A 27538-nucleotide genomic window follows, 5' to 3' on the forward strand; every position below is an offset into this window, starting at 1 on the left:
TGAGACAGGGTTTTGCTCAGTCACTTAGGCTGAAGTGCAGTAGTACAATCATGCTTCACTGCAACCTTGACCTCCAGGCTCAGGCAATCCTCCCACCTCAGCCTCCTGAATAGCCAGGACCACAGGCATACATCACCATGCTCTGCTAATTAAAAAAAAATTTTTTTTTTTTTGTAGAGATGGGGTCCCTCTATATTACCTAGATTGGTCTAAAACTCCTGGTCTCAAGTGATCTCTGACCTCTGCTTCCCAAAGCACTAGGATTACACGTGTGAGCCACTGCAGCCTGGATGTTTGTTAATGTCTTTCAGTAAAGTTGGGTGACTTTTCTCCTTAAAGATTTGCACATTTTTTTGTTGAATTTATTCCTGAGAATTTTTTTTTTTTTTTTTTTTTTTTGAGACAGAATCTTGCTCTATTGCCCAGGCTGGAGTGCAGTGGCGTGATCTCGGCTCACTGCAACCTCCGCCTCCCAGGTTCAGGCAATTCTCCTGCCTCAGCCTCCTGAAGCCGAGAGGCACATGCCACCATGCCTGGCTAATTTTTTGTATTTTTAGTAGAGGGGGTTTTCACAGTGTTAACTAGGATGGTCTTGATCTCCTGACCTCGTGATCTGCCTGTCTCGGCCTCCCAGAATGCTGGGGTTATAGGTGTGAGCCACCGTGCCCGGCTATTCCTGAGAACTTCTTACTTTTACTTCTATTTTACATGGCATAGTGTGGTGTCTAGGAACCATACTTTTTGTATTCTGATTCTAGACCTATTATTTATGAGCTGTGTAATCTTGGGCAAGTTACTTAACTACTCTGCATTTCTCTTTCTTTCTGTGTGTAATGTGTAACTGTTCTTAACTGGTAGGGTTGTGAAGATTAAATGTGCTCATCATGTACATGAAGAGTTTAAAATGATACCTAACATAAGCCCAGTGTAAGTTTGAAGTATCATTATTGTTTTCTAACTGTTGGTAATACAGAAATGCAACATTGTTATCTCTTGATTTCGTAACTCAGAAACCCTGATAAACTCTTACGAATTCCAATAATTTGCCTGTGGATTCTTTTTACATTTCAATATACACAATCATATCATCTACAGATAATGTCAGTTTATATCCTTTCTTCTAATCCCTGGGGCTTTTTTTATTTTTTGAGACAGAGTCTCGCTCTTTCACCCAGGCTGGAGTCCAGTTGCACAATCTTGGGTCACTGCAACCTCTGCCTTCCGAGTTCAAGCAATTCTCATGCCTCAGCCTCCTGAGTAGCTGGGATTACAGGTGCCTGCCACCACGTCTAGCTAATTTTTTGTATTTTTAGTAGAGATTGGGTTTCACCAGGTTGGCCAGCCTGGTCTCAAATGCCTCACCTCAAGTGATCCACCCACCTTGGCCCCCTAAAGTACTGGGATTACAGACAAGAGCCACCACACCTGGCCTAATCCCTGGGACTTTAATTCTTTTTCTTACTTAAATAAGATAGACCTAACTTCTAAAATTAATACAGAAATGGAAAAAGAAAGCATTTAGAATAGAGCTGCTTGAAAACTTTTTTTTTTTAAAGCTGTAAGACTTAACATGGAGCTGCAGTAATCAAACCAGTTTGGTAATGTCAGAAGGATAGATATATAGATTAATGGAGCATATTAGAGAGACTAGAAATAGATCCACAGATGTAGTCAATTGATTTTCAACAATGTTGCCAATCTAATCCACTAGGGAAAGGTAAAATCTTTCAGTAAGTGGATTTTGTACAAGTGGATATTGGTATTGGGGATAAAAAGTATTAACCATTATCCTGTGGCATACTGACAAATTAACTTGAAATGGATCTTAGTCCTGTATGTAAAATTTGTTGTGTGGACCTGTAGTTCCAGCTATTCAGGAGGCCAAGGTGGAAGGATCACTTGAGCCCGGGAGTTCTGGGCTATAATGTTCTGTTCTGATCGGATGTCTGCACTTAAGTTCTGCAGCGATGTCGTGACTTCCCAGGAGAGGAGGCCAACAAGGTTGCCTAAGGAGGGATGAACTGGTCCAGGTCAGAAACAGAGGAGGTCACAACTTCCATGTAGATCCATAGTGGTATTGTGCCTGTGAATAGCCATTGCACTCCAGCCTGGGCAACACCAAGACCCTGTCTCTTAAAAACAAATGCACTTATACCTATAAAATTTCCAGAAGAAGACATAGGAGAAAATCTTTGTAACCTGGAGATATGCAAAGTTTATTAGACCAAGAAAGCACAAATCGTAAAAGGAAATAATTTACGTATTGTACATCATAATTTTAGTGCTCCAGTGTTTGAAAGATACATCAAGAAAACCAAAAGGCAAACATCATTCACTCCAAGTTGGCAAAACCTCTGGCTCCTACCTAGCCTGGTGATTTGTGAAATTTAAAAATGTTGCTGGGTGTGGTGGCCAGCACACCTGTAGTCCCTGTTACATGGGAGGCTGAGGCAGGAGGATTGTTTGAGCTCAGGCTTGAGTGCGCTCTAACCAAGCCTGTGAATAGCTGCTGTACTTCATTTTGGGTAACACAGTCAGACCCCATCTCCAAAAAATATATGAATAAATTAATTAAAATGTGATTTACTGTTAAACACAAATGTTCATAGCAGTTTTATTTATAATAGCCAAAATCTAGAAGTATTCTACTAACAGGTGAATAGATAAAAGTGGTCCTTCTATGCAGTCAAATACTATTCAGCAATAAAAAGGAATAAAGTAGTGATAAAGGCAAAGGGATTATGCTGAACAAGAGAAGCCAGACGGAAAGGAACACCTATTGTGTAATTCTGTTTGTATGTATTTCTATAAAATGCAAACTAATCTATAGTGTGAGAAAGATCAGTGGTTGCCCGAGGACAAGGTTTGGAGAGAGATAGATAGCAGAGGGACATGAGAAAATTTTCAGGAATGATGTGAATATTTGTTATCTTGATTGTGATGATAATTTCACATGCTTTAAATATACAGTCATGTGTTCCTTAACCACAGGGATACGTTCTGAGAAACGTGTCATTAGGTGGTTTTGTTGTGTACTTAAATAAACATAGATGTTATAGTCTACTATACACCTAGACTGTATGGCATGTTACCGTAATGAATACTATAGGCAACTATAACATATGATAAGTATTTGTGTATCTAAACATAGAAAGGGTACAGTAAAAATACAGTATAAAAATAAAAATGGTACACCTGTATAGGGCACTTCCCATGAGTAGAGGTTGCAGGACTGAAAGTAATATTTTTCTTTCCTTAATAATAAATTAGCCTTAGCTTGCCTGGGCATGGTGGCTCACACCTGTAATCCCAGCACTTTGGGAGGCCGAGACAAGTGGATCACTTGAGGTCAGGAGTTCGAGACCAGCCTGGCCAACATTGTGAAACCCCATCTGTAGTAAAAAATACAAAAATTAGCTGGGCGTGGTGGAGGGCTTCTGTAACCCCAGCTACTTGGGAGGCTGAGGCAGGAGAATTGCTTGAACCCAGGAGGCGGAGTCTGCAGTGAGCCCAGATTGTGCCACTGCACTCCAGCCTGGGCGACAGAGTGAGACTCAGTTTAGAAAAATAATGATAGTAAATTAAATAAATAAATAAAATAACCTTAGCTTACTACAATTTTAACTTTATAAACTTTTTATTTTTAACTTTTGACTCTTTTGTGATAATACTTAGCTCGAAACACAAGCACATTGTGTACAAAATATTTTTTGTTTACAAGGTGTTTAAAAATGTTTTTTCTTCATATCCTTATTCTGTGAACTTTTTTCTATTAAACTTTTTTCAACTTTTAGTTTTTTATTAAAAACTAAGACACATACACACGTTAACCTCAGCCTGCGCAAGGTCAGGACTGTCAATATCACTGTCTTCTACTTCTACATCTTGTCCCACTGGAAGGTCTTCAGGGACAGTAACATGCATGAAACTGTCATCTATAATGACAATACATTCTTGTGGAAGACCTCCTGAAGGACCTGCTTGAAGCTGTTTTACAGTTAAGTTTTTTAAAAAAAACAAGTAGGAGTACACTCTAAAATAACAATAAGAAGTATAGTATAGTATATACTATATAATGAAAGTATAGTATGTATATAAACCAGTAGCATAATTCTTTATTACCAAGTATTATATACTGTACACAATTTTATTTTCTGTACTTTTACTGAGTTTGTTTATACCAGCATCACTACAAACATATGAAGAATATGTTGCACTACAGTGTTACAATGGCTATAACATTACTGAGCAATAGGAATTTTTCAGTTCCATTATAATCATATGGGACCACTATTGTATATGTGGATCGTTATTGACCACTGAGCATGACAGTATATCAAAACTCATCACATTGTACACAGATATACATAATATATTACATACACATGTATATATGTACATTGTATTGTGTGTAAGTTAGAAAAGAAATGAAGTCAAATCATTTTACTCTAATGCTGAGTACCCTCCAAAGGTTTCTATTTCTTTCAGAGTGGATGCCCCCATCTTTACATTGGATTACAAGGCCCTGTACCATCTTTTTTTTTTTTTGACAAATCTTTTTTCATGCCCCCCTACTTCATCCTTCTATCCCTCAATACTGATATCCCTATTGTTTATCAAACATATCAGATATGTTCCAACCTCCAGATCGTTCCACTGGTTATTTCTTCTGCCTGGAGTGCTTTTCTTGCAGGTACACTGGGAGAGATATTTTTCATCTGCCTTCTTTGACCTGTCTTGACAAGCTCTTCCTCAGAACTCTCCTGATCCTTCCTTCCTTCCTTCCCTCCCCCCTCCTCCCTTCCCTTCCCTCTTCCTCTTCCTCTTCTCCCGTCCCATCCCCTCCCTCTCTTCTTTTCTTTTTCTTCTCTCTTTCTTTTCTTTCAACAGATCTCTCTCACTCTGTTACCCAGACTGGAGTGCAGTGGTTCTATCATGCCTCACTGCAGCTTGGAACTCCTGGACTCAGGCAATCCTTCCACCTCAGCCTCCTGAGTAGCTGGGAATACAGGCAGGCACCACCATGCCTGACTAATTTTAAAATTTTTTGTAGAGAGGGGGTTCTCACTATGTTTTCCAGGCTTCTCTTGAATTCTTGGCCTGAAGTGATCCACCCACCTTGGCCTCCCAAAGTGCTGGGATTCTAGGTGTGAGTCACTATGCCCAGCCTGTTTTTTTCCATAGTAATTGTCACCTTCTTCCATACGATACAGTTAACTTATTGCATATTCTGTGTATTGTTTATTCTGTTTTTAATCTCTATTAAACTTCACCAGGGCAGACTTGGGGAGCAGGATGCCTATTTAGTTTACTAATATTTCCTAATTCCTGAAGCAAAGTAATCATGCAAACAATATTTGTTGAATAAATGTTTATTATTCTGTTTTTTCCACTACTGGTTTGAAGTTTAGCACTGTTTCTGTTTTTATCTAGATTTTTAACTTTCAAACATTTTACCAAAATCTAATGTTAATTAATAGCTGTACCTTTTCTTACATAATAGAAGAATATTAGGACACTTGGACTCCTTTTACCTCCTCCTACTGTGATGTTATTATATTTTTACATTATTTGACTTTAATCTTGCCATTTGTTATTATTGCTTTGTACAATCAGTATTCATTTAGATTAAACCATATATAACTTTAGGTTTTTCATTCCTTCTTGCAACTCAAGACAGGCCATCTGAAAACACTTATATTCTGCCTGAAAAATACTTTTTAGTATTTCACTTAGGGAAAGGTCTATGGTAACATATTTGAAGTTTTTATTTGCCCCAAAATATTTTTCTTTTGTTATCAATTTTAAGAGTTATTTTTGCTGAGTATAAAGTTCTAGGTTGACAGGTATTTTTTCTTTCAGCATATTAAAGATACCATTCGATGGTATTCTGGTTTCCTTTGTTGCTCTTAGAAAGTCAGCTGTCGGCTGGGCGCAGTGGCGCACGCCTGTAATCTCAGCACTTTGGGAGGCCGAGGCGGGCAGATCACAAGGTCAGGAGATCGAGACCATCCTGGCTAACACAGTGAAACCCTGTCTCCACTAAAAATACAAAAAATTAGCCGGGCGTGGTGACGAGCGCCTGTAGTCCCAGCTACTCGGGAAGCTGAGGCAGGAGAATGGCATGAACCTGGGAGGCAGAGCTTGCAGTGAGCCAAGATTGTGCCACTGCACTCCAGGCTAGGTGACAGAGCGAGACTCTGTCTCTAAAAAAAAAAAAAAGAAAGTCACTTGTCAAGCTAACTACTGCTCTGTTTTTTCTGGCTATTCTTTAGGAATTTTCCTTTTTTTTGGTGTCCTTTTTCTTTTGTGTAGTTTCAGTATGATGTATTTGATGTATTCATTTAAGGATTTATTTTATTCTAATTGGAGCTCATTGGGCTTCTTGAGTCAGTGAATTGTTTGCTATTTTCAGTGGTTCTAGAAATTATCCTTTCATGTATTTCCCCTTACCACTATTTCTGTCCTCTTTCTGGAGCTTTGATTAGACATGTTATACCCCCATACTGTCCTCAGTGTACCAAACTTACTTTCCTTTCTGGGCTGCATTTGGAATAATTTCTTAGGACCTAACTTTCAGTTCACTGATGACGCTCTTCAACTTGGTTTAATTGTTGTTAAATCGGTCCTGTAATTTTAGATTTTAGCAATTGTAGCTTTCATTTCCAGAAATTTTATTTGGTTCATTTTTAAAAAGTGTCTCCTGTACTACAGATATTTTTTTGTATGTCTTTTTTCAAACATACTATTTAAATCTTCATCTGCTTAATTTAGTATCTCAGACTTTTTGCAGTTTTCTTTCTGCTTAGATATTTCTGACTTTTTGGGGTTTTTTGTGGGGGAGGGTGAGGATGAGTTATTCACTTTACTTGGAGAATTAATTATGATTGTCCTTTGAGGCTTGGGATTAAGGTGTTTGTTCCTCCAGAGAGAATTTGCTTGCCTGCAACATTAAAGGCTCTATGTTCAGGATCATTTCAACCTAAATTCGCAGCTTGATTTTCCTTTGGACTTCCAAGAAATGTAAATTTGGGCTGTAAAGTTTTGTGAAAGCTTCCTGTCAGTTAGAACTTTTCAGGGACTTTTCTCCCTTCTCTGCTAGTCACGAAGTAAACCTTCCTCATAGTCTTTTGAAGATGGTAGGAATAGAAGATAGGGTAGGTTATTTCAGCTTATACTGATAGGTTAATGCAGTGAGAGTATCCTGTTGACTTCTCACCATGGGCTAATCCTGGTATTTGCTTCTGGCCTGCTACCCCATGAGCTGATCAAACCAAAGCTCAGTGTCACAGGGTTAGAGTTTGGGCCTAGTTACTCCTTATAATCTCGGCAACTTTTAGGTTTTTTAAAGAAAGTCTTTATACTTGTTCATTGAGCATTTTTCTACAGTAAGGTTGATTTATATTAATTATTCTCCAATTTAGACATTAAGCTTGTTTGTTTAGGATTTTGCTATTTCAAATAACACTGTGATAAACTGATTTCATAGGTTAAAATGTTATGTATTAATTCATATTGCCTTGGTTGCTATCATGGTGGTACATTTTCCAAATGTGAAGAATCCGTTCTTAGTCATTCAGATCCGAAACGTTTTTCTTAAAGGTTTGTGTAATTGCCTCGTTCGGAAATTAAGATATGAATCCATTGTCTAACGGGTTACTTTGCTATATAATGTTTCTGTTTCTGCTCATTTAGGGAGTGTGGATTATATAGACACTTGAAAAATGCATGTTTTATCAAATTTTAGCAAATGTTCTAATCTTATTTTACATGGAAACAGTTATTTAAATTTGGTCTTGATAATTGTTTGCCAGTTCTTTTATGTATTTCTATTGAATGTTCTATGATAGTTATCTCAAAATCTTTCCTAATTTCTCTCAAATCTGCTTGCTAGAGCTCTCTCTCTGCTCACCCTTTCTGTAGCCATCTGTGTTAGCCACTTTGCTGTGCTTAACAACTACTCCCCCTCATCAGTGGTTGATAGAAATTAATGTTTATTTCTCTCCCATGCCTCGGCAGCTGTGAATAAGCTCTTGCTGCCATCCTCCACTTGTCTTTTTTATGTAGGGCCCATGCTAAAGATCACTCCTTTTTGAGACATGGCATTCTTGTGGCAGAGAGTCAAGAATAAGGGAGCAGGTATAAACCTGTAATGCCACTTGAAGGCTCTGTGTGGAAGTAGTAACATGTGTCATTTCCACCTTTCTTCTTTGGGAAAAACATCACATGATCAAGCCCAGTGTGAATTGCATGGAAATGTGTGCTCTTCCACCAGAAGGCGTTGCAAGTCATGTTTGGCCAGTTATATAGAAGTGGACAAGTGAATATTGGCAACAATAATACAATATCCACCATCTCTCTCCTTATGTTTAACTTTGTTTTTAGCCTTTCTAGCATAGATGTTCATAATTGCTTGTGTCTATCTTGAGGTCTCTCTGTGAAGTCTTCCTTTGTGCCTTTAATATACTGTTTACTGTTGTAAAAATGAATCATTTTACCTATGTATGATCTTGAGCTTACTTGTGTGTAAATTTAGCAAAGACAAAATCTTGTCTGTTTTGTTCAGACTCCTCACTAGAATGCTTAGCTCATGATATGCTCACAACATGTATTTGTTAAATGGATTTTACTCTCCCTTCTTACTTCATCAATTATTCTGTCAGTTTCTCTCATTTTTTGAATCTCAATGTCAATTCTCTCTGCTAATTCTATCCCTGCAGTCTCTTGTGACTGTATTTTCTTGAATTACTGTAATTAGTTACATATTGAATAAATTATAGTAAATCTTTTTAATGAAGAAAATAAAATTATATGAGTTTTTAACTCCTGGCAAATAGAGCCTACATACTTGTGCCTATAAATATGGTCATCTCCCTATCATTAAAAAGCAAACTCCCCACTTTGAGGTTTGCAGTCCAACCTCTCACTATTTCTATAATACTGTTGTTTACCTTTTTCATTTCTCATTCTCTGTGCCCTATATTGAAGGTCCTCCCCATCCCCCTTTTGAAACTGTTCCTCTAGATTCTGAAGTACTATAATTCCTTGTTTTTTTTCCTGTTTCTAAGGCTAGTCTCTTTCTCTTTTCTGTAGCATATTCCCTTTCCTTCTGTTGCTTAAGTGTGCCTATACCCGCAGGCTGTATCTTTAGCTTTCTTCATTTCTTGTCTCCTGCCATTTTTAGTGAAGCTCTCATTTGTATGACTTTCACATTTATTTCTACACAGGTAATTCACAAATTTATGTGTTTACTTATAATAATCTGACTTTGCTCCCTTATTTCCACTTTTGGCCATTTCTATTTGAATATCTCATCATCATCTCAAATTTGATGTTCCCCCAAACCAAATTAATCATTTGTCTACTAAAACTGACTCTCCATTGGAACTGACTCCCGTTTTTGTTGATGATATACAGTCACCAGGCTTCTTAAAGGAAGGAGAAGACCAGCATTTGTTTAGCATTTAGTACACGCTAAATACTGTGCTTCTTTGATTACATAATATCTGGCTAACGTTTTACCTCCAGTGAAAACTTCTCTGACCAGTCACAGCGAATCCTCTGTGATCACTTCTTATTCCAGTTGTAATACATTTGAATTTGTACCATTCGACCCTCATCATGAATCTCCTATAATTCGTACTTTTAGTTTGTAAGCCTCTCAAAGGCAAGAATTTTAACTCATTTTTAAAAATCAGCATAGTTACTCCACAGATACAGATTTAATAACATTTAATAAGTAACTGATTTTTCATTATGAAATCTTGCTCTAAATAAGAGAAAGAATCTCAGGCTAGTCCAAAACTAAGTAACAGCTAAACTGTACTCTTGGTCCTTGAACCCAATTGAAAGGGATTAGCCTTTGGAAGTGGCAGAGGCTCTTAATTTATACATTAAAGATCACTTTTGAACAGATCTTTACTCCGTAACAGAATCTCTTTGTTAGTAATATACTTTCATGGAGCCGTTTTATATTGCTTTCATAACCGTATTTATAGAAGGCAGTGTGTTTACTTTAGCTTCTCTTTCCCATTAGGTGCACCAGGTATAATTTCTTCACCATATGCAGGGGCTGCTGGATTTGCCCCAGCCATTGGATTTCCTCAAGCTACAGGTAATTCTTTTAAGTTGGATTTGAAATGACTTTTAATGAAGTTGTATATTTCCTGGGAACTTATCAAGATGAAGAATGTTACTATATTTGAAGAATTTACCATAAAGCATTACACATATCACCTGTAGAAGTGTAGTGATTTGTATGATACATAGCTTCCTTGTTATTTACAAATTATTCTCTTTGGTCCCATTCTTAATTCCAATAATCCATTATGTGTTCTGCATCATTTTTGTTTGCTTTTGGCACAAATAACTGTAGGCTAACTACATGAAATAACCTTAAATTTGCCTTTCCAGTTGTGAATATAAAATGTTTAAGTTGCTTCTGTCTTTACTGATAAGCTTATCAATTATGTGTTGAACAGACCTGTCTTATCTTTGTGCCTTCAATGCCTTTGACAGTACTCAACAAATATACAGTCATACTATACATTCACTATTCATCTTCAGAAAACCTTTTGTCATTAATGGGTTTTGAAGATTACCGTAGAGGGGTATGCATGCTGTTTATTTCAGGCGATGTATATTTTGTCTCTAGCTAATGGAGATAATTAAGAGATAGGAGTTGATTAATACTTTGATAATGACTCCCATTATTTTCCAAATAGTAAGCAAAATGAATTTGATTAGGGCATCTAAAGAAAACACTGAGGTTGGTGATTAGGGGAATGACAGAGTGGTAAGCCTATTCCATGTATTTCCACCTTAAACTGATTCGTGACCGTAACTACATTTTAAATTGCAACATAGCTGCTTTCTGGCAGTAATCTTTATATTCTAACCTTTGAATTCTGGGAATTTTAACTATTCTCTTTTTTTTTTTTTTTTTTTTTTTTTTTTTTTTGTTGTTGTTGTTGTGAGACAGAATCTCGCTCTGTCGCCTAGGCTGGAATGCAGTGGCACAATCTCGGCTTGCTGCAACCTCCACTTCCTGGGTTCAAATGATTCTCATGCCTCAACCTTCTGAGTGGCTGGGACTAGTAGCTGGGACTAGACGTGCATGCCACCACGCCTAGCTAATTTTTGTATTTTTAGTAGAGATGGGGTTTTGCCATGTTGGCCAGGCTGTTCTCAAACTCCTGACCTCAAGTGATCAGCCTGCCTCAGCCTCCCAAAGTGCTGGGATTAAAGGGTGAGCCACTGCACCCAGCCAGTAACTACTCTCTTTTTGATGGAGAGGATGGAGTCAACAGAAAGAGTGATATGAAGGTTGAGGTTTTAAATTTTACCATCTTGGTGGTTTTTAGTATATCTTAACATATATTTAATTAAGTGAATATTCTACCTGTCATGTTAAAAATATAGTTTTATTTATTTGAAACTCCTCCAAGTTTAATAATTGGTGGACATTTTGATATGTTTTCCCTCATTTTGGATATTTCTTTTAGATATACTCTTTGTATAAATATTAATATTAAGAAAGACGAAAAGTGAATAAAAGAGGGCTTCTGACTTGAGAAGACTTTTAAGCTGATAGAAGATAAACACACACACACATCCTACAGTGTAGCTGAACTGTGCTCTTAGCTCATGTATAACAGACATACAAACAGCAAAAGTTATGCAAAAGTGTCAGGGTTGGACTGCTGGGGCATGGGAATATGTCATGTGAGGGCTATTGATTTTGTGCAATAGTATTCAGCCTGGGAATGTGGTCTGCACAGTTTTAAAATTCAGCAGTATGGATGATGGTAGTTATGACCTTCTTAGATTGTCAAGCAGAATAGGCTGAATGTAAAATATATTATAATTTAATTACATGATATGTGGTAAAGTGGCCAGACTGTTTATTTTAAAGAATCATTAAATTAAGGAATTGGTTCATTTTGCATAAACTAGAAGTTTTACCTTAGACAGTTTTTAAGCTGAGAACACAATATAGTGGGAAAGTGTGCTGTTTTAAGTATAGTGTCAGTATTCTGGTGTTACTGAGCTTTCAGTATTTCCATAATACCTAGAGAAGTAGAGAGCTCAGAACATTTCTGCTACAAAAGAATATTGAATTTTGTAAATTTCTATTTTGGTCAAAATAGTATTTATATAGCATTTTATACAGTCACAAAATGTTTTTCCCGTATAAAATGTCATATAGCACTACCTAGCATGCATGTTTTTGACTTCTGCTGAAGGACTTTAAAAAAATACACATCTGATTTTATGGTAGAAGTCAGTATGAATGAGGATATGTCTATTGTAAGAAACAGAGGGAGTGTTTGTAGTTGACAGACCCTCTGAAAAGCCTAACAGCGTTAGGCCCAGTGAGTTCAGTTACTCTGCAGAGTACTGTGTGAATAATAGAGCACTAAGTATAATAATGTCTACAGATGAGGAGCTCAGCTTGCAGACAGACTGTGCAGGGCAGAAAACTGGCCTTCAGTATCTTTATGGTAGCTGTGACACATTTTCTTTCTGTATTTTTCCTTTCCTCTTTATTTACTTAAATTCTATCAAGTGTTACAATTCTTCAAATAATTAGAATATGAAATGCTTCTGGTATTTTTAAAAGGTCTATCAGTTCCAGCTGTTCCTGGAGCTCTTGGTCCTCTCACAATCACCTCCTCTGCTGTCACTGGAAGGATGGCCATTCCTGGGGCTAGTGGTATACCAGGAAATTCTGTTCTACTCGTCACGAATCTCAATCCTGATGTGAGTTGAAAAGTATTATATGTAAATAGTCTTTCAGGAGAAGGTATGGTAGCACTTTTTTCTTTCTTTTCTTTCTTTTTTATTTTTATTTTTTTTGAGAAAGGGTTTCACTCTTTCACTCAGGCTCAAGTGTGGTGCTGCAGTCACTCACTGCGACCTCTGCTTCCTGGGCTCAAGTGATCCTCCCACCTCAGGCTCTCAAGTAGCCAGGACTACAGGCGCCCACTACCACACCTGGCTAATTTTTTTATTATTATTATTCTTTTGTAGAAACAGGATCTTGCTGTGTTGCCCAGGTTGGTCTCGAGTTCCTGGGCTCAAGCGATCCACCCACCTCAGCCTCCCAAAGTGCTGGGATTACAGGTGTGAGCCACCATGCCCAGCCATGGTAACTTCTGATCCAGGGTTGTATTCAAATTAAAATGCTTAAGTTTGTTTTAAGAACTTGTATTAAAATTCATCACTAGTATATACAGAAGAAGCATATAAAACCATGCTTTAAAATAAAAACAACTGTTATTACAGTATAAACTTATTTTCAATTTTTCCTTAAATTATTGTCAGACACTTATTTTGTGTTTTTACAGCTTATCACACCACATGGGCTTTTTATCCTATTTGGTAAGTTCATTTTTGCTATTTTAATATTGTCTACAGGTGTGAATTAAGCACATTTCACTTATTTAGTAATATTTATTAATTACTTCTGTGTGCCAAGTATTGTGTTGACACTGAGGATAAAACAGTGAATAAGACTTAGTAAGTAGTAAGTAGCACATAAACTGAAACATATTTATAATATGGGAAATAGAGGTTTTGTAAAGGGAGTGTAATGCAGGGAGACCTAACCTAGCAGAGGGACTCAATAGAAATGATAGTTAAACTGACTTGTTAAACATGAGTGAGAATCAGCCAGGCAGAAAGTAGGGGCAGTGTCTTCACAGAGGAGGGGAGAAGGGAGAGATGGGTCCTGGTACATGGAAGTGAAGGAAGCCCAGTGGTGAGCATAGGCGAGCATAACAGAGACCTGGTAAAGGTGGACAACCGCATGGGGTCAAAATCGTGAAGAGCTGTTGAAAGCTTTTTTAAAGAGTTTGGCTTTTACCTAAGAACAATCGGAAGCCATTGAACAGTTTTAAGGGAAGAGAGAAGAGAGTGGCATAGTGCGATTCAGGTTTTTAAAATAGTCTCCAAACTTTCTAACAGCATGGAAATACGAGAACAATGAAATAAGCAATATTTACTATTTTAAAGATTTTTATTAATGAGTTTATTTTTCCATAAAAAGATTAACATTTAATGAACAGTATGATTTAATATGCTTTGATATTATTAAAAATCCTTGTTTTCATTTTGATTCAGTATTCCAAGGGTAGATTATTTTACTACTTGATTTTAATGTTTGTCATAGCTGAAGAAGATAAATCATAAAGATATATAATCTAAATGCAGGGGTTTCATTATTGCTGTACTTCAATAATTATTTCATTAATTTTTTCATGTAATCCACCAATGTTTGTCATGTTTTATCTAGAAAAGTTAGATTTTTTCCTCTTAAATCAGTGGATCTTGAAAACTGTTATATTTGAATATGTCTAACAAATAGAGTTAAAACTCACTGGTATGCTTCATTTGTAAGATTTTTAAAATAAGATAGGAAAATTGTTTCCAAATTTTTTGAATGTGATAGTTTTAGAGACAGGATCTCACTCTGTTGCCCAGGCTGGAGCGCAAAGGCGTGATCATAGCTCACTGTAGTCTCAAACTCTTGGGCTCAAGCAGTCCTCCTCCCTCAGCCTTCCGAGTAGCTAGGATTATAAGTGCAAGCCACAGCACCTGGCTGATAGGTTTTTTTTAATGGAATTTTTTGAGATGTAATTTACAACCATACAGTTTACATGCTTTGGATTTACAACTCAAAAGATTTTTAGTAAATTCACAGTTGTGTGGCTATCACCACAGTCCAATTTTAGAAAATTTTCATTGCCCCAAAGAAATTCCTCATGCTCATTTGCAGTCACTATAGAACTTTTTATTAATGATTGATGTGTATAATTTTCAGTAATAAAATCATGTATTAATAATACATTTTAATATGAGTCTTTTCTAGCCAAAGCATGTTTCATACTAAAAGTAGTTAATTTCTCACTCATTTAATAAACAGCTGGGTGCAGTAGCCTATGCCTGTAATCCCAACACTTTGGGAGGCCAAGGCGGGAAGATTGGATTGTTTGAGACCAACCTGGGCCAGATAGTTGGACCCCATCTCTACAAAAAATAAACATCCACATTTTGTAAAACAAATTGTGTATGTTTAGTTTTTAAAGAATAGTTATGTCACCATCTAGTTATTTCTGAGAAGGGTAGCAAATTCGGAATACTTGTCTCCGTTTTAAATTTTTAAAGTGCCGTTAGTATGGTAATGATGCAGCTAGCAACTATTGAAAGATCTTTTTTTTTTTTTTTTTTTGAGACAGAGTCTTTCTGTCACCCAGGCTGGAGTACAGTGGCACAATCTTGGCTCACTGCAACCTCCACCTCCCAGGTTCAAGTACTTTTCCCACCTCAGCCTCCTGAGTAGCTGGGACTGCAGGTGTGCGCCACCATGCCTGGATAAGTTTTGTATTTTTTGGTAGAGACGAGGTTTCACCATGTTGGCCAGGCTGGTCTCGAACTCCTGGCCTCAAGTGATTCACCCACCTCGGCCTCCCAAAGTACTGGGATTACAGGTGTGAGCCACTGTGCCCTGCTGAAAGATCTTATTTTTATAATATTGATGATATTCTGTAGCACATAAACTGAAATATATTGTAATACACTGAATGAATAAATCAAGTGAGACTGGAATTGACAACTAAAACCTGTTGGCTTTAATTTTATCTGTATATTAAAAATTCAAAAACTGTGGTTTGTTTATATTGGTTTATATAAGCAGAGTAGTATAGATAAGAGTTGGATTATTATCTTTCCATACCCCAGTGAATCATTTTACCCGTCTTTTAGGATACGGGACCCACTTTGGGGAACACTAGGGTAGAAAAATCAAGGGTAATAAGATCATTTAGAGTCAATTAGGTTGTGGTAGTCCCGGTATGAAATGGTGTTGATAGCTTTGATGGTAGTGAGGATTGGGAGAGGTGGGAAAATGTGAGAGATATTTACACCATAGAATCAATGGATGCTGGTGATTGATTGGGTGGGTGTGAGGGTTTGAGGAAAGGAAGAAGTCAAAAGATGACTCCCAGGTTGACTGGAGCAACTGTGTGAATGATGGTATTTCTCTACAGCCTTAGTGAATACTGGGAGTGGGGAGAGGAAAGGGGGAATGAATCATTTTGGGACGTAATAAGTTTAGAGTGTTTATGGGTTGTCCAAGTGAAAAAGAGTAAGTACATGAATAGATCTGGAACTTGGAAGAGATAAAAATTTGCAAGTGTATATATGGAATTGCCAAGGGAGAGTGTATAGTATAAGAAATGCCTTCTTTAAGTGTATTAGTAAAATTGATTAAACACAACACAATCAGACATTAAACACAGTATTTTGTTTTGTTTTAATTAGGAGTCTATGGTGATGTACATCGAGTGAAGATTATGTTTAATAAGAAAGAAAATGCCTTGGTTCAGATGGCAGATGCAAATCAAGCTCAGCTAGGTACTAATGATTAATAATTAATAATAATGCGAACTTGCCCCGTCTGTTGCCCCTTCTGTGTGTGAATTTTCCTTCAAAATAAACAAACACAGCTAGTAGGAATATGATTTTGTAAAAGAACACCTCCTTGTGATAATGCCTTCATAAAGCATCTGTCTATATGTTAAGATTAAAAAATATTCATTACTCTTTTAAGTCTGAAGTTCATTTGTCTACTTGAACATATTGTTAATGTCTAGAGCTTTGACCCTAGGGTTTTTCCATTAAGTTTAATAAGCATGATTTGTTTTATTTATTTTATTTATTTCTTTTCCTTCCAAATTAAGCTTTCTGTAACCATTGAGTGGCTTAAAAGTTTGGGCAAACTTTGTAATGATGATGCAAGAAAGGGTTCAATGGCTTCACTGTTAAAAAAGCTGTAAAGTTTTACTCAAAATTTCTTATAAAAATGCCTTGCTTGAGACAAAACTAATATATTCAGTAACCATTTCATGAATGCTTACTGTGTTCCAGGCACTCTGAAACTTCATAGCACTCTGCTCAGAAAATATTTTTTGTTTGTTTTAAATTGCTTTTCTTATAGTAAAATAAAGTCATTTAACATATTTCCTTAAGGGTTTTGGGGTTTTGAAACCCTTTTCACCCTCAAACTGGCAATACAGTTTTAAATACATAAAAATAGTTTATGGTAATGTTGACAGATATTACTGAGAAATCTATCCTAATACTCGAACTTTAAAAATTTTCTTCCCATGCGCTAGCAATGAACCATCTAAGTGGTCAGAGACTTTATGGGAAAGTGCTTCGTGCTACACTGTCCAAACATCAAGCAGTACAGCTTCCTCGAGAGGGACAAGAAGACCAAGGTCTGACTAAGGATTTCAGCAATAGTCCTTTGCATCGCTTTAAAAAGCCGGGCTCTAAAAACTTCCAGAATATCTTTCCACCATCAGCCACTCTGCATCTTTCCAACATTCCGTATGTACCTAATAAGTTATTAATCACTCAGATTATTAATAATCTACAGTATGTGATTTGGGAGAGGTTAAAACCTCTGAAATTGTTCTAACCTAGCAGTTGTCCTGGTCTTTATTTGCCATCATGCCTTCAGAAGGATATCTCCAATCCTACACTCTAAAATAGAAAGATACCTGTTTTAAAATTTTATTTCCAAATGGAGAATTCACAACTAGTTATTTTTCAGTTATAAAAAAGTCATAAAAATAATTTTAGGCAGAAGTATTCCATTGGCACATATTTGTCCATCCCTTTGAAGAAGTAATGACTCTATGTTAACCAATATAACAAAATCAAATAAATTGTGTATCTACGAATTTGGTAAAAATGGATTTTGTACTTTTTATCTACAAGCTGTAAAGCCATAGATATGTTAATTACTTAAAAGCTAAAAATTATTTTCCTGTAGCCACTGTACAGGTCTCTTTATTAACCAGTGTTGTATGTGTGCTTTAGTTATCTTCAAACTCAGGGATTGACAACCTGTAGCCTGTGGCTGTTTTTGTATGGCCTATGAGCTAAGAATGATTTTTACATTTTAAAATGGAAGCAAAATATTTTGTGATACGAGAAAATTATATAAAATTCAAATTTCACCTTTTATAAAGTTTCATGTAATATAGCTGTACTCATTCACTTTCATGTTATTTATGGCTGCTTTTGAGCTACAGCAGCAAAACTGATTAGTTACAGCAGAGATGATATGGCCCATACAGCCTAAGATATTTACTGTCTGGCCCTTTAAAGAAAATACTTGGCAATCTCTGTCCTAATTGTTGAAGTCCTTAATCTACGAAAATGGCAGTTTTGTTCATGGACTTTGGAAATTGTTAAAACAACAACAAAAAAATGGCAGTTTTGTATAATTTGAACTAATACATAAAGGGGGATAAGCTTTGGAAAAAAGATAAAAGCTGCGGGGGATGTGTGTGTATGTGTGTAAAAATTGAAAAACTTGAAGGTGTAGAGAGGGGTGAAGTCTGGAACATTATTGAGAATGAGAATGGGAAGTGAATAGGAATAGAGAATAATTATTCAGAAGAATGTGAATATCCAGCCTCCCTGCTGGTCTCCAGTTAGGCTACATGGAGAAACCTTGAATCCAAGTTGGGCAATGGATCAAACCTCATACCAGCCAGGAAACTGGTAGAGTCAAGGGAAAAAAAAAAAAGTAGATTACATGGACCAAGAAATTTAGCAGCTCGTTACTGTGGAGTGTAGGGCAAATGGACAACAATTAGATACTGAGGCAGGCACCTGTCATCATTAGCTTTTAATTTTTTTTAATTAATAGATTTTTTTTGAGACAGAGTCTCCCTCTGTTGCCCAGGCTGTAGTGCAGTGATATGATCTCAGCTCACTGCATCCTCTGCCTCCCAGTCTCAAGTGATCTTCCCACTTCAGCTTTCCAAGTAGCTGGAACTACAGGTGTAGGCATGCCCAGCTAATTTTTTGTATTTTTTTGTAGAGACAGTTTCACCATCTGCCCAGGCAGATCTCTGACTCCTGAGCTCAAGCAATCTGCCTCCCACAGTGTTGGGATTAGAGACATGAACCACTGTGCCCAGCTTTGTTGTTAGCTTTTTAAATATATCACATCATGCAGGAGCTGGACTCTAGTTGCAACCTACAGAGGACATGTAGGAAGGAGAGGAAAGGATATTAATATTCTTTCAAGTTCTGGGTACTGTACTGGTGCTTTACACATGTTGCCTCATTTAATCTCCATAACAACCTTTTTAAAAAAAATTGCGATAAAATACACATAATGTAAAAATTACAGTTTTAACTATTTTTAAGTGTACAGTCCAGTATACATTCACATTAAGTACTTTACACATTATTTTGCAACTGTCACCTCGGTCCCTCTGTAGAACCTTTTCATCATCCCAAACTGAAACTCTGTACCCATTAAGCAGTAACCACCTTTTTCCTCCTAACTCCCAGCTCCTGGTATCCACTATTCCATGTTGTTGTTGGCATTATTATCCATAATAACCTTTGAAGTAAGGTCAGTATTTTCATTGTATTAATGAAACTGAGATTTAGGTTCAATAATTTACTCAAAGTGATATACAAGTGAGTGAGGAATAGAACGTGAACTCAGGTCTGTCTTCCTACAGAGCTAATGATTGTTCTGCCATACTGTCCTCGTTGGCAGTTGTGAGATGAATCTACTTTTAGTCAGTTGACTGTCGTGTGATAGACCACTATATTAGTTATGTATGGCTGTGTAACACATCACCCCAAACTTAACAACTTAACACAGTAGTAAATGTGTATTATCTCATACTGTTACTGCGAGTCAGGAATCTAGAAGTGGCTTAGCTGGGTGGCTTTGGCTGAGTCTGTCATAAGGTTGCAATCAAGATGCGAGGCAAGGATGTGGTCATCTGGAGGTAGAGGATCCATTTCCAAAATGGCTTAGTCGTGTGCATGTTTGTTGACCAAAGGCCCCAGTTCCTTGTCATGAGGACTTTTCCATAATGTCTTGATGGTGTCCTTCCAAAGCTGATGATTCAGGAGAGGATATAGTGGAAACCACAATGTCTCTCGGCTTCAGAAGTCACACATTGTCATTTCTACAGTATCCTAAGTGTTTGCAGAGGATACCTCTGTTTTCTATGGGAGGGGAATAAACAAGGGCATGAATATAAGCAGGCAGGAATAATTGGGGGCCACCTTAGAGCCTGGCAGCCACATACATTCAGAATTACCCTGCAAACAGTTGAAAATGTGGAACTCCAGACTGTAGCAGACAAGTCAGAGCTGGGAAACCTTGGAAGTACTACAGTTGATTACTGAAGCCAGTGGTATGACTAATAAGAATAAATATAGATTCCAGGCTCAGCTACATTTAAAAGAAAAAAGAATATAGAAAGATTTTTCTTGCCCTTTATATACCTGCGCATGTCTTTTGCAAGGATTGAGACAAAATTCCATTGCTTGAGGATACATGTCAGTTTTTGAACATCTTTCAGGGAACTTCCAAATCAAGTCTTTGTCATATGGTTTAGTAATTCTGTTTGAAATGTACTTTAGAGATTTGATGATTGCAAGAGTTAATCTGCTTCACTTGAGAATGGGGCCCAGGTAGTTGACTCCCTCTGATGTTTTCACAGCCCTTCTGTTACAGTGGATGATCTGAAGAACCTTTTCATAGAAGCTGGATGTTCAGTGAAGGCTTTTAAATTCTTTCAGTAAGTCTTTGCTTTCAAGAAATACATTAAAATTATTTAATATGGTATGCAAATTTTAAAGGTAGTTCAGTGAAGTCTTCTGATGGGGGAAGGAGTTTGGAAGCAAAATTCATTCTAAATACTTTCTATATTTCTTGTACCATTTTCAGGAAAGATCGCAAAATGGCGCTCATTCAGTTGGGATCTGTGGAAGAAGCAATTCAGGCCCTCATTGAGCTTCATAACCATGACCTTGGAGAAAATCACCACCTCAGAGTTTCCTTCTCAAAATCTACAATCTGACTTTTCTGTGAATTTTTCTCCTAAAACTGGACCATAATTTCAGTAAAACCTTCAGACATAGACTGAAGCAGCTCAAGACCAATTTTGCCTCTTTGACAAAAATAACTCTTTCTGAGTTTGATATTCAAGTATATTTTAAAAATCAATGGATGTTCTTTTTTTCTATATCCCCCCTTGCCAGTCAAAGGTTTCTTTTCCGTTTTTACCATGGTTTCTACGAAAATAACCTTCAGGAAAAAGAAAATCAGGAAACAATGGTTTTTTTTTTTTTTTCACCCAATAATTTTATTCCCTCTATTAAATTAGATTTGAAGAGGATTAACTTTGTTTTAGTTTGGGTCCAGGTCAGCCTTATACAACGTTTCTAAACTCATTTGTACTTAAAAAAAATTTAAACACAGACTTCTAAAATTACTTGATGTAAGTAATTTAAATCACTTATGACCAAGTTATTAACCTTGTGAATCAGAAGTCTGACTCTTGTAGGAAATTATATTCACTTACAAAGTACATCAGATCTTTGCCATATATTGATGGTTATTATGCATAAACACATTGAGTTGTGTTGGAAGCAGATTTATAAACCTGCATGTTTTCTTTGAATGATTTCTTTTTTTCACTGTAAGACACTCCTTTAAATAATGCCTATCTTTAACTTTTTAAGACTATTTGGAAAAATGCAGTGTCTCAGCTGTCCCCAGGGAAATTAAGTGGAATCCAACTAGGATCTGTTAAGATGATGTCAGAATAACTAATAATTTTATTACGAAAAAAATCATGTTTTAAATTTCAAAATGACACTTATTTGTCAAGTAATATGATCTTGGAAAATTTTAAAGAAAAATAATCCTACTTATAAACTACTTTTTTATAATTGTTTTCAGAAAAAAAGTTTACAGTCTTAAGGAAAATATTCAGGTCTATCATATGGTTTGACAGATTTTTTAAAAGTTATTTTTGGTAAGGTCTTCTTTTAGAAAAAAATTAATCTCAAGGGTTTTTTGTACCACTATAATCTCTAATACTCAGAATTACTGTGTATTTACTTAATTTCTTATTATGTGCCTTATTATGTGCTTAAGATACAATAGGTTAGAGTTTAAATATCTGGAAAACTATATTGTGGGCTTGGTAAGCATTTTATTTTTCCTTTCTCTGTTTTGGTAAGGATTTAACATTTTTTTCATTGCAATTTTAAGTGGTTTTCAATAAGTAATAGTTTTTATCAAATTTTTGGTGCTTGGTGCAGAGACGGTGTGGGGGGTGAATGGTTTTGGGAATAATTCAGTGCACACCTGTAGGCCTCTTTACATTGTGACTGATAGGGGTTATTGCATATCAATTTGGGGCTATAGAGTGCAATCTCAGTTTCATCTTTATCACCCATCAGAATTTGTCTCAGGATTACTTGGTTTTTCTCAGTCCTCAAGCAAGAACTTGCTTTTCTTTGTTAATGTGACTTCATTACTGAGTGCCCACATATTTGGAGTATGAGAAGGTGGGTTATTTCTCATGCTGTGTCCCTCTCTTTTTCGTTGAATGTAAGAGTACATTTTAATGTTGCTTCAGTGATTGTATAATGTAAAATGGTTTCTTTTTAATAAGAAACTGCTATTATTCCTTCAATTCTTGATCAGAATTTTTTAAAGCAGAAGTAGTCAAAAGGGTCATTTTTTGTCTACCCCTTTTACACTTTTCAGATTATGAAAGTGTCTCATCTCAACTTTTAAAAGAATAAAGAACATCTTGCTGGGCATGGTGGTGTTCGCCTGTAGTCCCAGCTACAGGCTGAGCCTATAGGCAGGAGGCTACAGGCAAGAGGATCACTTGAGCTCAGGAGTTGGAGGCTGCAGTGTGCTATGATCACATTTGTGAATAGCCACTCCACTCCAGCCCTGGAACATAGTGCAACCCCTTCTCTAAAAATTAAAAATTAAGAAAATGTCAATCTCTTTGCTGTATTCTAGTGATTAATTTGAACATAGGGAGGTTTTTACAGAAGAAATTTTACTGAAAAATAGAGACTGCAAGAGATGATACAGATTATTTAAAAAGCAGAATTCACTCACCACTGAGCAACACTTAGTTGGTAGAATAGAAAGCAAGGATACTAAGTTAAGACTTTTCAAATGGATCAATTTAGTTCAATAGATAGATATAATCATGTGTGTAGTTGTGGGGTTTTTTTTGTTTTTTTACTTATGAAATAAATTTTTACCTAGACACAAGGGGTATATGAAGGAGGAAAAAAATTTCTTTGCAAAATCTCCCAAAATTTGCTTTTTTTTTTTCCCTTCCACACAGGCACTATTATAATTTTCAGTGCCATGTTAAATTGGGTTATTTCATTTACTTTAAGTTAGGAATTACTGTGTAATTTATTAATTCATGATTCTCATAACATTCAGCATAAGTGTAGCAAAGTTGCTAATAACGGAAGGGAGATCATAGTGATGTTGAATGTAATTTTGAAGTAGGGAATGGCCTTTTAAGTCTGAGAGAGAACATTTGAATCCTTTTCAGGGATTTGTGTAGGGGTGTGTTTGTGTGTGTGTGTGTGAATGTGTGTGTGTAGATAAGTGTATATACATAAATACACTCTTCTATAGTTGTATATACATATGCACATTACATACATTTTAATTTATTGACAAAATTAACCAAATTAAGATTTGGAGATGTGGGGTGTTCTTGTTTTAAAATAGCATGTTTGAAACCATCAGTTTGTGTCTAAAATTAGCTGTAGCACATGGATGTTGTCCATATTAAGCTATTTGCTGTTTGAATTATAGAGGTCTACAGTATTTGTGTTGGCATAGTTTTTGTAAAAAAGATTAAAAATCAGGATGGTGGAAAAACTAGATCTGTGTATTTCTGTTTTGGCATGCATTTATTCAGCATCTTCTAGCAATGGTTAATTTTTCTCTGTTGATCTACCATAGGATCCTATTTTTAAGTTTATTTACTTTATTTTTAAGGAGTATTGTCATCACTTTTCAAGGTGTCTTGACTTCTACACAAAGTATATATATTCAGGACTTTAAAAAATAGCAGTACACATTTAACAGTAGCAAATTACACCAAAATGATTTACTTTGAGATTTGAATAATTTGCATAGCAGTAAAATGTGCTTTGTGTAACATACAAATAGAAGAATGACCCAGTATCTTAACTGATACTTACTGGAGAGTATCAGAATTACCCAGTAGCTCTTACAGAATGCCATAAATTCTTTAAGACTAAATATTGTAATCAGTTATTTGAAGTAATGTTTCTGATTTGCTGTTAAAAGTTGCCGAGCTCAGTTTTTGGAGATACCGTTTCTGCCTGCCTGTTTCCTTATGAGAGCAAGGCCTTCTTTGGTTCCAGCTAGTATGATGATCATGGATTCTGCTTTAGTTGATGAGAAGTGGTTCCTATGAACGCCTCTGTTTAATTTCTTTTTATTTTATTTTATTTTTGGGGGTGTCGCTATATTGCCCAGACTGGTCTCCAACTCCTGGGCTCAAGTGATTCTCCTGCCTCCACCTCCCCATAGTGCTGGGATTACAGGCGTGAACCATCACGCCTGGCTGTCTGTTCTTTTCAGTGTCTCCATGCCATCAGACAGCAATGCTTATATGTTTAGCATTTTGTCATGCAGTTTCTCTTCTGTTCCCACGAGATATTTTTGGACAAAAAAATGACAAACTCAAAAGTACATGTGTTTTTCCCCACCTATCTCTTAGAAAACCTAATGTGTGTACTGCTATTTTTAAAACCAAAAAGAGACAGCATGACGATGCATAAAGCATTTTTCTTAACCTTTCCTTTGTCTTGATCTGTTGTTAACAAGAATAAAACTGCCAGACTTAAAATACTCTACTATTGTGCTAAAAGAAATTCAATTTAGATTGCACAAAATTTGAAAATATAACTCTGCTGTCTTTTAAAAGAGTTGTGTTGTTATCTACAAGACTATTAGCAGTCTTTTTTCAGAGCAAATTTTAACAGCTAGTTGTGAGTGGTTTAAAATATAGAAAATATTAAAATCTTAAGTTTGAAGGGTTTTATAGTGGGAGAAAAAAACAGGACCAAAGTTTATGTGCCTTCTTCAGTAGTCTTAATTGACCTTTTCTTCCTATTTGAGACTAAAGTAGTATCAGTATTCTGGTTTTCAGGAAATATGTACTATATAGTTTTAAAAGAATGTCATCCCACCAACTATCTATCCAAGCAAAGAATCGTAACTGTAGAAATGAAGTCTCAGTTACACTTTTGCCTTTATCACATAATATTCATTATAGAGCATCGTGCAGGTCCAAGAATAGAGCTGCTTGAAATCTTTGTGGTAGTTTCCTTAGTTTTTGTAACCTGAGGCATATGTTCCAGAGAACAGGGATATTTGTCTGGTCCAGTGACCTTGGTGATCATAGTCATAATTGAAAGATGCCTAAGGCATGCTTAAATCAGCATCGTCAACTGATTTGTTGTTGTTGTTGTGTTATTTTCACTTCTTGGATCTATGTAGTAGTTGTAATAACAAATATTTAAATAGCTATTTTTTTGATGCCATTAAAAAAAATCATACTCTGGCCTTTTTTTTCCCCTTACCATTGTTTCCCAGATCTTTTAAAAATTCATCCCATATCCAGAAAGTACCAATTATGAAGATTGCTGACCAAGCAAAGTTTTGCATCAAAATGTCACCTCATTGCTCTGACCAAAGACTGACTGTTGTGGTTTTAACTCCTCTCTGTGAAGCATTTTGCATTTTCCCCAAGCTCCTTTCTGAAAGAAGACCCAGTGCAGAGCGGCCTTTACTTTCTGTTGCCTACTGTTGAATAGACTACTTAGAGAAAATGGGAGTTACAGTGTGAACAGAATGGATTAGGATGACGAGTTTGATGGGCATTTCCAGTACTGTATCTTAAGAAAAAAAAAAATAGCACAGCTAGGAGCCTCTGACATTGTCTGGTGTTTTACATGGTCTGTTCATCAAAGTTCCCCTTTTCAGTTTGTAAGAATGTTCATCTAACAGAAGAAAATGCTGTAAATATTTGTAACAACATTTTTTTTTAACAAGGCCAAAAAAGAAAAAAAAGGTTTTTGGGAACAAGTGAACTTACAAAGTGGTTTTTATATAAAACATCAATTGTCTTGTATATTTTGGATAAGCAGCAGTACCAGCTTTCATTTGTAACAGAGTTTGTGGCATTGGAAAAAAAGGATTCTGTGATTGTTGAAGTGAATTATGTTATAAATGCAAAGAGAAGATAAAATATTAAAAACCATATTTTCTAAATGCGTAGTGCATGGTTAATTCAAGCTTCTGTACACTACAGTATATTCCATTTTCGTTCAGTTTGTATATTTGCTGACTATTACTTGATATCTCTAATCTCTTTTCCTAACAAATATAGCATTGTAGCATGCCTTTTAATAAATGTCATGACATCTGTACTCTCTTAAAATTTTTCTGTGTTCTTGTCTGTACTTTGGGTTTCCCCTTGTCTTACCTGTAATTCTAATGATGTCCTATTTTCTTTTCTTTTCCATAGCCATCCATCTAAACGTGTCATGGTTAGAGAATAGCGAGCACAAACAGTGTTCAAAATGGGAAAAACACAAAATCTTCTGTCTCTGTCTTCATTTAGGAATAATTCTCATTTTGAGGAGCAAAGTGCTTTCCTAATCTTTTTATGACACACCTTCTCTGGCACCACGCTGTAATGCCGGGGCATGTTAGCATGCTTTCTTGCTTGCACACTCACTCTCCTTTTTCTTTCTCTTTTTCCCCATATTTGCAGTGCCAAACTACAATTGGAACACTATTTCCAGTTTTGTTCAGTAGTTGGCTTCCCTATGGCATTAGTATACATACACTTTGAGACACAAGGTGTGATCTCAAACCAAGTTTGTGTCCCTTTTAAAAAGGTAACACAGATACCAGCTGATGCCACCTTCCTTCTCCTTAGACAAACATTTTACTTCTCAGATCTTTAAAGAATTGTTGGATTGCAGAAGTCTAGACTTAGCATTCATTGTATATTTTAGCTTGGAAGTGGGAATTTATTTTGAATAGAATAGAAAATTAGGTAATCACTACTAATCTTTGCTGGCTTTTACTTGTAAAATCTGTGGTCTCCATAAATACTACTAGAAAAATAAATATTTATGTATTTTCGCATGAGGCATTTTTATCAGGAAAAGATAACTGTATGACTAAATGAGGCCTGTATAAACTCGATTGACTGTGAAATGCTTATTTACTCAGCAGAGGGGTTATAACCATCATTAAGAGTCATGCAGTGACCCAAGAGACCACCTAGTTCAATTTCCAATTAACAGCAAGGAAGCCCAGGTCTCTGTGACTTGCTCCAGTGCCCTCTATTGCACCCAGGTGTTGCAGTTTCATGCTACCGAGTGCTGCTAAGGTTATGATCTTGAAGTTCTGTACGCAGTATTGGAGTGCTTATGTTTTCTCCTGAGAGCCACGTGATCATACGTCACTGCAACTTAAAGACATTGAATAAGTGGTGAGAGTGTTTCTGATGAAGGGTAAAAATGCCTTATCTACTGCTGAAAAATTTTTAAATGTCATTTCGCATTTTAAATTTGAGAAAACTAACAAAAAACGTAG

General features: G+C 36.2%; 1 protein-coding gene across 5 annotated transcripts in view; it reads left to right on the forward strand.

Annotated features, from left to right (window-relative positions):
* The window catches only part of PTBP3 (polypyrimidine tract binding protein 3), a 114356-nt gene extending 87987 nt beyond the window's left edge, over window positions 1–26369 (forward strand). For 4 of the 5 annotated variants that reach the window (XM_011992452.1, XM_011992453.1, XM_011992454.1 and 1 more), the window contains 7 exons: window positions 10037–10114; window positions 12623–12762; window positions 13350–13383; window positions 16324–16416; window positions 17178–17394; window positions 20556–20633; window positions 20783–26200. In XM_011992452.1, coding sequence (XP_011847842.1) covers window positions 10037–10114; window positions 12623–12762; window positions 13350–13383; window positions 16324–16416; window positions 17178–17394; window positions 20556–20633; window positions 20783–20915 — 773 coding nt within the window. In that variant the 3' untranslated portion in view covers window positions 20916–26200. Of the gene's footprint in view, window positions 1–10036; window positions 10115–12622; window positions 12763–13349; window positions 13384–16323; window positions 16417–17177; window positions 17395–20555; window positions 20634–20782 lie in introns of all 5 variants that reach the window. The other variant, XM_011992451.1, reaches the window with a different exon arrangement.
* The last annotated feature ends 1169 nt before the right edge of the window (window positions 26370–27538 follow it).

The sequence above is a fragment of the Mandrillus leucophaeus genome, unplaced genomic scaffold, assembly GCF_000951045.1.
Source record: "Mandrillus leucophaeus isolate KB7577 unplaced genomic scaffold, Mleu.le_1.0 Scaffold410, whole genome shotgun sequence".
Taxonomy (NCBI): domain Eukaryota; kingdom Metazoa; phylum Chordata; class Mammalia; order Primates; family Cercopithecidae; genus Mandrillus; species Mandrillus leucophaeus.